The sequence below is a fragment of the Watersipora subatra genome, chromosome 8, assembly GCF_963576615.1.
Source record: "Watersipora subatra chromosome 8, tzWatSuba1.1, whole genome shotgun sequence".
NCBI lineage: Eukaryota > Metazoa > Bryozoa > Gymnolaemata > Cheilostomatida > Watersiporidae > Watersipora > Watersipora subatra.
In genome coordinates, this window is record NC_088715.1 from 65345325 (window position 1) to 65356180 (window position 10856).

Sequence of the window (10856 nt, forward strand, 5' to 3'; positions counted from 1 at the left end):
TGCCAGGAAGACACAACTTTGCTGCTGGTACAGAGAGTGCTCGAAGAAAATAAGCTAACTTAGTGCGGATTATCACTTATTGAGGATAACGCTTGCTCGTGCACTGTAAATGCTGGTGCAGTGCAGAAAATTGCTAGCTAGCTAACATTTGTAAAATGATTCAGAGAAGGTTGTACAGTAGTTGTCTTGAATGAAACGTGCACAAAAATCAATGTGCCCATACATACAGAGATTTGTACGTATTTATACCCTAAATGGTATGGTTTTAGCATCTTCTAGAAAGTAATATGGATGCGTCAACTATCTTGAGTAGCTAGTTATATATGAGTTACATGCATACGGTGATTTGTATTTACGTAGTAAAAAACAGGCCCATCTGCAAAGACATGGTTAAACAAGAAAATAAAACATAAAATCAAAATGAAATAAATCACACATAAAATGTATTGAAAAAAGCACGAGAAAAATGTCACACAAAGAAGATAAATAATGATATGCATTGTACAGTAATGTTTTTATGTACCAGCTCACATCGATAAATTACCACTTAACACTTTTCTGCCGATGTAGGTTTTTATGTCTCTTCTACATCCCGTGTATTGTTTTCAACTCCTTCAAGTCGTCAGTCGTAAGCTCTTCATTGTGCTTGCTTTAACGAGTTTCTTATTTTTAATAATTGCAATTGTTGATTGGTTGCGAACATATTCTTTGGCAATATTAACAATACAGGCGTCTTCTTATTTATTTATGACCTCCAACTCTGTTGTCATGGAAATCATTTTTCCTTTGTCTTGTAGAGGGATGATAACGCTAAAAATGAATACTCGCTCTCAATTATGTGCTTTTCACAAAATTTCCCACGTGGAACGCTGACCTGAGAGAAGTCGATCATCGTGTCTCTTCTAAACGTTGTGAAATGTTTTCGGCAAACCGCATTTCGGCGTCTTTGTTATTTCGACGTGGGTTATGAGCACACCGACCGCCAAATTATAACTCGCGCGAAACTTTTCTCAAATTTGTATAGTGAAATAAAATTCGTATAGTGAGGTGAAGATCTCACGTTGTTCAACTTCGTAAGGTGAATAAATCGTATATCAGGGTAATCGTATCTCGAGGGTGCACTGTAGTCTGAAAAGTACGGTACTAGTTATTTTTTAATGCTGCCAAGGTTATAGACACATTCCAGAGCTATTTAGATAGTGATTATAAATCAATGTTAGTAACCACATGTAAAATATAAACAGTAGTCACATCGAATAGCTGTAGTGTTTGATGAGGACCGTACGTTGCCTATCACGTAGATGGGATTCGTCTGCTCACTGTGCAGAGTTTTTAATTAGCTAGACCAGTGTCTGCATTTCCAATGCAATCTTATGCTGGTTAGGTTTCAATTCATAGACAATTATTAATTAGACTCGTTGTCTTTGCGCTACACGATACTTGTAATCACACCTAAGTGTATAATGTAGAACATCGAACATAGAAGTGATGTTAACAATATAGTATCGATAAGTCAGTTGAACTTCTCTTCACTCTCACCACACCCAGGGCAGTCTCGCAGTGCTGTCCACTGGGACAGCGCTGGCCACTTCTCTTCTTTGACTCTGGATAGCAATGAGATTCTGTTGAGGTCGAAAGGTCAGGGCGTACCCTCACAGCATCAAGGTATATTCTCATATCCTTACATCTTAAACGCAGCCTCTGCTCTCATTACAATCTAAATAATGTCTCACCTTTACTTCCCTTAAGCTGCTCCAACAATATCTGGATATGCTGGCCATATCTCACATATCTCGCCTTCATCCTTCACAATTAGTAAATGATTGGGAGTTGTTTCCTTTTGGTACATCATTGTTAAAGATGTGGTTGCATCAAATTTGAGTTGATCTTAAAAGAAAGCATTTTTTTTCTCTATCAGTTGATATGTTGTTTGATGTGTTAGGCAATCTCATTGCCAAAACGCTCAGACCAAAAAAAAACATGCCCAGACTTGCCCAAAATGATGTCACGAGTGAATTTATCTGTCAATATATCTCGTATTCACATCGGCTATTTGCGATAAAAGTCTAGTCCTACGCGGTTCTATTGGCATATATTTTATTTTGTATTTGCTCATGTTGGTTAGAATAAAATTTTAAACCCTGCTACAGATACATTATTATGAATGTTTCAAAGGCCTCAAATAACGAAAATTGAAAATTTGTCTTACTCACTTTCTCTAAATGCTGTGTAAACATTTGAGTACCGACTACCAATTCTTCCGGTCTACGATAATTCTGTCAAGTTAACTGTAGAACAAGGTCTTTGTATCAGCACACTTCCTTCGCTACCCACACCAACAATATACAGCCTCCCAAAAGCCCCGCCCACATTATGTTCGTCGCCTATCCTTGGGGCGGAGCTGTATATCATTGCCAACACTGAAAACTAGTTTCTTACTACCTTTGAAAATAATATACATAAGGATAGAGTTTTAAGGATGAGAAGTCTGCTGCAAACTGGATTTGAACTCACATTCTCCAGTTCTGCGGACATCCATATACCGTATCCAATTCACCACAATATTCTGCAAATCATGTTTTGCATTATCTTCAACAATATAATTTTATTATATAATTTTTACAAGCAAAAGATTTTCATCTCGGTATAAAGCTTTTATTAAAAATATTCATCAAGTCGTGGCCACTCACATAGTTTTAGCTGATACAATAAGACAAATTCATCTACTGCAAGAAACTCAAACAAAACATCATGGTTTATGCAGCACACATTCAAGTCTCTCTCCCCTTTATGGCAGTTTCCACACTGACAAAGCTGCTTCGGCTGGTGGGACAACATAAACATCCTGTAATCAGTAAAACAAATGCAATAAATATATGTCATTCATAGATATGTCATTCTAAAGCGTATCTACTGAAAGCTTTCAAATTGGGAGTTTGATAGATTGCGAGTGTAATTTTAAAAACGAATAAACGTTTAACAAAGGCACAAGTACGCCAAGCCAACGATTCGGAACTTTGGTTCTGGAAATTAAAGATTTGCATTGATCAATCGATTTTCTTCACTTTCTACAAGTGAAAAGTGAACCTCTGAAGTCAAATCATAAATTTAATTTACTAGATAAAACTGCCCCAGAAAATTTGAAGCAAATGTAGCTAGGAGAACCGATAAAAAACCATAAAACGATGATTAGTGATCGCAAAAAGTTATAATTTTATTAATTAGTACATGTATTAATGAATACTAAAATATTACCTTTAGTATATTCATCAATCTAAGCCATTGTATCGCTAGATGCTAAAGATTAAAAAGAAGCTGTCAAGAACTCACTGTACATACATATCTCGCACGCGCAGGAAATTACATTTTAGCCTCAAACGGGGAAATATAATCTGAATGTAAACTCAACAGGAAACTCTATAGGAGAGTCAAAGTAAAAGATAAATTTACCTCCATTCTCCGATCTTCCTCCGTAGAACTTTTACTACCTGATGCCAAGAAAACTCGGAGTCACCTTCGCAGCAATTTTTACAATTATGTTGTCCGCCAATAAAACGTGTCGATCGAGTAATTCATTAAAGTAACGATGTTAATTAATTTAGTAGATGTCGATGCGATTTAATAATAGGGCAAAATTTCTAAATTTAAGATCACAGCCAACGCGTCTTACGAGTGATAACGTTTATTACGGTCTATATAAAAATTTCGCGCTGATGATTGGCTAAGGAAGTGACCTCATATTTACCGCTCGTGGTTTCTTTTCAGATATATTGCTTGTGACGTCACGAAAGAAGCACCCGCTGGAACGTGAGCTTTTTAAAAGAGGGTCTCATTCAAACGCATATATCTCTGGACAGGGTTGGTTTCCAAAGCCAAAAATGGCATCAAATTGTAGCTGATGTTTTAGCCTTTTATGGGTCTTAATTTCATTAAATCGAATTTTTTGACGCAACCTCATCTTTAAGCAACAGGAAGCGAAGTTTCCTTTCAATGTTCACTTAGTAGACTGATTATGCATCGTATAAATCCTTTAGCAATTATGTGTGGGAGAGTGACAAGTACAGAGTTAGGTAGTGTATCTAGGGACACGGTTGTGATGGTTAGATATAGATTGGTGAGAGGCTCAGTAGCCTTCCACTGGATTCATTGCTCTACACGGTGCCTAATTTTAGCACTTAGGATGTCTAGTGTATGTTTGTCTAGTGTACGTTTGTCTAGTGTACGTTTGTCTAGTGTACGTTTTTGTTTCATACTCAGAGGTACAATTCACAAGTGTCTGTAAATTTTTCTTGTAACTTAAAAATGATGGTGCTTCATGTATGCCTAAATCTTTACATCTGCAACATTCATGTTCTTTCCTTTAACAAAAACGCCAGTAATGGCCTTCTATCAGAATGCTAAAAACCGAGAGTAGCAGCCTTCAGAGATTTCCGTTTATTTGTCCATATTATTTTGCCATCGCTTTGTACTTCGTTGTAATCTGCGGTGTAAGGAGACCTCGTTGTTATATTGAGCAGCCATTGTACTACGTAGTTTAAAAACTGCTGGTATGCACTCTATTGTTGTAGCCTTTCATCAACGAATGAAACTGTCAGTGTTTTGTTCTTCTGAAGCTAGAACACTTGTTATCATCTCTAACTTAACTAGCACTAACTAATACTGTCATTCCCTTGTACATAGATCATGCACTGGCTCCGTGTTCTGTTACAGAGTGCACTACGTGTGACTTGCTTTGTTTCACCACTGTTAACACCTGTAGCAAGGTGTCAGGCTCATTCTATTGCACTATATATATAGATATATAGTTCATTTTATCTTTAGAATTTGGCCTCTCACAGTAATACTAAACAGAATGTGCCGCTCACCAGATTCAAAAAGAACTCTGTGTATCTCATCTCACTATTTCTCATGCACTGCTCTCTTTTGCTAACATAATACCCGCTTGTAGTGTCCACACACAACCCTGTGACCTGGGAAGCCTATTCTAACTTTGATGCCAGCAAAGATCAGCCAGCGCATCGCTCAAGATTTGAAAACTTTGCTTCCACCAAAGCAGGTTAGCTGTTGGTGTGGCTGGGATCTTAGCTGCGCTCTGGCTCCAGAGCATACTGTAGATCAGGGGTCAGGAACCTTTTTGACTGAGAGAGCCAAAAACCCAATGTTTCAAAATTTAATTCTAGGAGGGCAATATGTATATGTTGAATCTCCAAAACATAAAATGGAAAAGAAAGACCAACAAATTTAGTATGTTTGAGCAATTTTAGAGTAAAAGAAAAATGGATTCATTTTGTATTAACTAACAAACCACTTTGACGATACTCCAATTCGTGACATTCGGATTGGTAAACCGGCGCTGTAACACCTCCACCAATCGATCGTCTTTAAGTATTGATTAACAAATGCGCAGCTACCTATTCTCTGCTTTGTTGACACATCTGACGATCTATCACAACAAACTAAAATGTCATGGAAGTTCTATACTACATATGTATAATAGATATAACGCTATACGCGCATAGTTTTTTCTTACACAAATGCGGCGGGATAGATTATTATTCAAATCGTAATTCAGAATTTGCCCGACTTGAGGCTTGGTATTATATGGAATTTGTTATGTAGTAAGAAGCTAAAACTTCACATAAATCCTTTACATTATTTGGAATTTGCTTTATAGTAGCGTCTAAGGTATTACGTTAATTAAATTAACAGCAAAATTATGAATTACTTTTTCGACTTTTCTATCAAAGAGCCGGATGTAATCATCAAAAAGCCACACATGGCTCGAGAGCCATAGGTTCCCGATCTCTGCTGTAGGTGGTAGCGGATATTCGGGAGTTGTCTTACTCTCGTTTCCATTTGAGGGAGGTTTTGTAATAGCCATATTGGTGTTCAGGGTTAGGTCAATCGGTAAGGGTGGGTCACAATACGTATCTTCCAAGAAATTGTAAATGGCAATTTATAAGGAATATGGGTGTCTTATTCGTGTAGGATTTAGTCTCAAAAAGAGCAATTGTTGCAATTTTACCAAAATAAGCAGATATGAATCAAAAAAGCCCACTCAGTCTATTGACATTGAATATTTGTCTGTAGAAAAGCTCATTCTCAAAGGGCATTCACTGTATCGGTAGTGCTCTCGTGAGTTCAAAGGGCATTCACTATATTGTTAGAGTTCTCGTGGGTTCAACAGGCATTCACTGTATTGGTAGTGTTCTCATGAATTCAACGGGCATTCACTGTATTGGTAGTGTTCTCGTGAGTTGGCCATATATGGAGCCATTAGTGTGCAGTTGTTAAACCTTGTGCTGTGTTTAGACTATGTACGAGTATATCTCAGTACCTTCATTTGTATGAGCTAAAACTCTGAACTGATAAACTCATCAGATTGAGATCAAGACGGTGAATGATTAAATTGTATGAAACCAGCATTTTATGTTGAAGACTGCAATAAAAATGGAAAATGTTGATAATTATTTTTTACTGAATAATCTGGATTGTTTGGTTTCTAGAGGCCATCAGTCTCCAACAGTAAATGCTCAAGTTATCTTTTCTCAATGGTCTTTTGACAACTATTGATAGTTGTTTTTAGAGTTTTTACAAATTAGGAGTTGTATCTCCTTTTTATAAATGCTTGCAGCTCTTGCTTCTTACTTTCACGGCTTTGTTTGTTATTAACAGTTTGCTTTAAGTAATCACATCTTCCAACATTTCTGTACAATTATTTATCTATTATTGACTTTTTTCAGGAACCTTCAACCCCATCACTGGAGAGGATCATGTGGTGAGTATCATCATTGTACTCTATCATCATTGTACTCTATCATCATCGTACTCTATCATCATCATCATCGTCGTACTCTATCATCATCGTCGTACTCTATCATCATTGTCGTACTCTATCATCATCGTCGTACTCTATCATCATCGTCGTACTCTATCATCATCGTCGTACTCTATCATCATCGTCGTACTCTATCATCATCGTCGTACTCTATCATCATCGTCGTACTCTATCATCATCATCGTCGTACTCTATCATCATCGTCGTACTCTATCATCATCGTCGTACTCTATCATCATCGTCGTACTCTATCATCATCGTCGTACTCTATCATCATCGTCGTACTCTATCATCATCGTCGTACTCTATCATCATCGTCGTACTCTATCATCATCGTCGTACTCTATCATCATCGTCGTACTCTATCATCATCGTCGTACTCTATCATTATCGTCGTACTCTATCATCATCGTCGTACTCTATCATCATCGTCGTACTCTATCATCATCGTCGTACTCTATCATCATCGCACTCTATCATCATCTTAGTTCATCTTGATCATGTCTGGGTCTGACTGGACGCTGTTCCAACACAGTTCTTGAATGTAAATATTTGTGAATCAGACGCACATGTCTATGATCGCAGAAAACTGAGTCATCATAACAACTTTGACCTATGCGAAGTTTTTTGCTGATTCAGTTGTTTTAGACAGCCTTGAGATTTATGTCAAGACGGCGCACTGGTTGAAAAGAAATCCTGCAGTGCTACCGTATGCGTAGTTACCACACGAATATAACTTTTCACTGTCCATAAAATAGCATACGGTGTGAACCAGTTTTAGTCGGAGATCCAAAGTAGCAGTAAGGCTGTATTTGATTGAAGGTGGCCCGCTGTGAAGTCAGCCCTCTATTTACCTTTGCGTCAACATGCAAATTTTACAACAAAGATTCGAGCAAATAAGGCTAATACTCTACTTAGGATGCTTGAAGTTTAACCAAGATCACAAATTCATATGTAGATGGGAAGAGGCTGACATAAAACTTTTTAAAAAATGTAAAAAATACAAAAACAAGATATAGGTTTGTTTAAACTTCTTGTAGTCTGAATTAAGTCGTTTATGATGGCATCTTGTATGTATGGGTTAGACTGTTTATAGTTGGTGCTGCTCATGACGGCAGCTCATCGATAGCTTTGTCTCAGGCATCATTTGCACTTGTCTTTCACCAGTCTGTGTGTCTTGTATTCACACGGGAAAAATGTTTACCCCAATGTTTAGTTACTATTAATCATTATCATTTGTATATTTTTCAAAATGCTGATAGTATTAGCATCAACAACATGTATATCTTCATAATTTACTAGGGATCTTTCGAATGCCCTACGCATATTATAGGGGTAGAAGTACTCATGTAAAATTTAAAAATAAATCTACCATAGTGGTGGGGTTACTCGTGTAAAATATACTAATAAATCTATCATAGTGGTGGGGTTACTCGTGTAAAATATAATAATAAATCTATCATAGGGGTGGGGTTACTCATGTAAAATATAATAATAAATCTATTATAGGGGTGGGTTTACTCGTGTAAAATATAATAATAAATCTATTATAGGGGTGGGCTTACTCGTGTAAAATATAATAATAAATCTATCATAGGGGTGGGATTACTCGTATAAAATATAATAATAAATCTATCATAGGGGTGGGGTTACTCATGTAAAATATAATAATAAATCTATTATAGGGGTGGGTTTACTCGTGTAAAATATAATAATAAATCTATTATAGGGGTGGGCTTACTCGTGTAAAATATAATAATAAATCTATCATAGGGGTGGGATTACTCGTATAAAATATAATAATAAATCTATCATAGGGGTGGGGTTACTCGTATAAAATATAATAATAAATCTATCATAGGGGTGGGTTTACTCGTGTAAAATATAACACTAAATCTAACATAGGGGTGGGTTTACTCGTGTAAAATATAATAAATCTATTATAGACTAGGGTACGCAATAAGCATCTGGTTAGTCCCACGTGTTTACATAAATTTGGAGTTATCTTATATCGGCCTCTTCTAGCCATATGGTAATTGATCTATCGACAATTCATCAATGACTCCAATAAACCATTTTGAACATGTAAGTGAGTTTTTCATAAAGTAAGCGTTCAGTTCACATGCTTTACAAACAATAACATATTTGTAAAAATCTGTGCCCATAGCTTTTTGAGATTACCGTAACATTTGCGTTTATCCGCTGTCAATAGCTTTCAATGACCTTGTTATCATATAGTACTGTGTACAGAAACGCATGTGTCCTATGCATAGAGAGCTGCAAACACCTCTATGAAGTCAAATGTCGACATACAAAGTTATTCATGCCGGTATTTATTATCGTATTTAATCTATATATATAAATTAAAGCGTTTGTTTATTGGTCTGCGATATGTTCAGTTATAGCTTTAAAATACGCCTGCTTCAACTACTAGGAACGAAAAAACCGCTATGCACTGGAATTGAACTCGTAAACTGAATCCGCAAACAGGCACGCTAACTACTACTACTGCATGCGTGCCACTTTGCCATACTATGGAATAATTTTGAGCATAGTTATTACATATGCCAATCTTTAATATTGCATGGGAACTAGAAAAAAAATATGTACCCAGACTTTCCCAAAATGCTATAAATATATGTATGTATAGCATGAATTTAACTAACCTTAAGGCATATGCAGATATATACAACCATTTTCCTTTAAAAGTTAGAATTGCAACTGTTGTATATGTTGATTAAAAATAAGTTTTCTTTGCAGAAATTTTTCATTACTCGTTTAACGCCAGGCCATTAAGCTAGTATATATGTATATCTATATACTGTATATATAAAGGAGCAAACATTCTCAAAAAAATGTAGTGTATTTTGTTTTTCATTCTTTTCAGAACAGAAAAACAATAATACAGTACATTTATATGTCAAATAATGCATATAGCATTAAAACAAAGGCATTGCATGCAACTTTGTTAAAGTTGGAAAAAAAATGTAAAAACTAGTAATATATCAATACTTCTCTTAAAATGTGGTTATTTTACCTTAAAGACACATGGACGGGTGAGTAGGTTTGACATTATGTGAGTAAGGTAGTAGAGTTAGTGATACACATATTGTTACGTCATTTAATATAACTTACGCTAAATGTAGTTTAGGAGTCTTTTTTTAATCTATTAGCTTTAATGTTACTTACAAAATGAGGTTTTAAAAAAAATTAACATAAGTACATTGAGGAAAATGTTTATTTAAATTTTGTCTTACCTCAAAAATTGGCAAGTAGACAGAATCGCAGCCAACTATAGCCTCTCGTGTGTTATACAGGAAAATCCTTCTACCAAAGTAATGGCTCCTCCCGGTGGCAAGTCATCTCTCCAGTTTTAAAGTTTCTACACACCACACCTATCAGGTATATATGCTGGAAATTTCTTAGTACTCTTCCCTGCGTTGCTCTTCAGAAATTGTGATTGCAACTTGGGTTAATAAGCTGGCAAAATTATGAACGCTTGTTCAGCATAGAATAAATACTCCACCACTTGTTTGTTCCAGTCTGTAACGGCGGAGATAACTCCTGACTAAGAGATACATCTCTGAAGGCTGACATTTATATGCTCTCTATATGGTCTGTGTATCGAGTCTCTCAGCCACACGAGTGACACCATCTCCAAACGCTACTTGACAGTCTCACAGCGAGGCGGCTTCACATGTTGTTAAAGGTTGTCCGCACATTGTGGGAACAACTCATTCTGGTATTGCGAGTCAGCTCTACAGCTACTGAATGGTGCTTCAGCAGTAACACACATTCCTCCTTTCGTTATAATTGCTTAGCAAATATGTGACGTTGCTGCTGTCCACAAATGATCACATACCCTATACTTATCTCTATTGTTAATGTGTGAACACTTCAATTTGCTTTCATCTGTATTTTAGCACCTTTTGTCACACAGTTGTGAAATAAACAATGAAAAATAAACCATAATTGTATCTTCTAAAAGCTACAGGAATTTGTATGCTAGCTAGTGATG

The 10856-nt window shown here is 36.3% G+C and overlaps 1 protein-coding gene across 2 annotated transcripts in view; it reads left to right on the forward strand.

Moving 5' to 3' along the window:
- Positions 1-10804, forward strand: part of LOC137401629 (uncharacterized) — a 31651-nt gene extending 20847 nt beyond the window's left edge. Inside the window, exons 7-10 of one of the 2 annotated variants that reach the window (XM_068088070.1) lie at positions 4949-5056; positions 6744-6778; positions 10156-10240; positions 10381-10804. In XM_068088070.1, the coding sequence (XP_067944171.1) occupies positions 4949-5056; positions 6744-6778; positions 10156-10215 (203 nt within the window). In that variant the 3' untranslated portion in view covers positions 10216-10240; positions 10381-10804. The remainder of the gene's footprint in view (positions 1-4948; positions 5057-6743; positions 6779-10155; positions 10241-10380) is intronic. The other variant, XM_068088071.1, reaches the window with a different exon arrangement.
- The last annotated feature ends 52 nt before the right edge of the window (positions 10805-10856 follow it).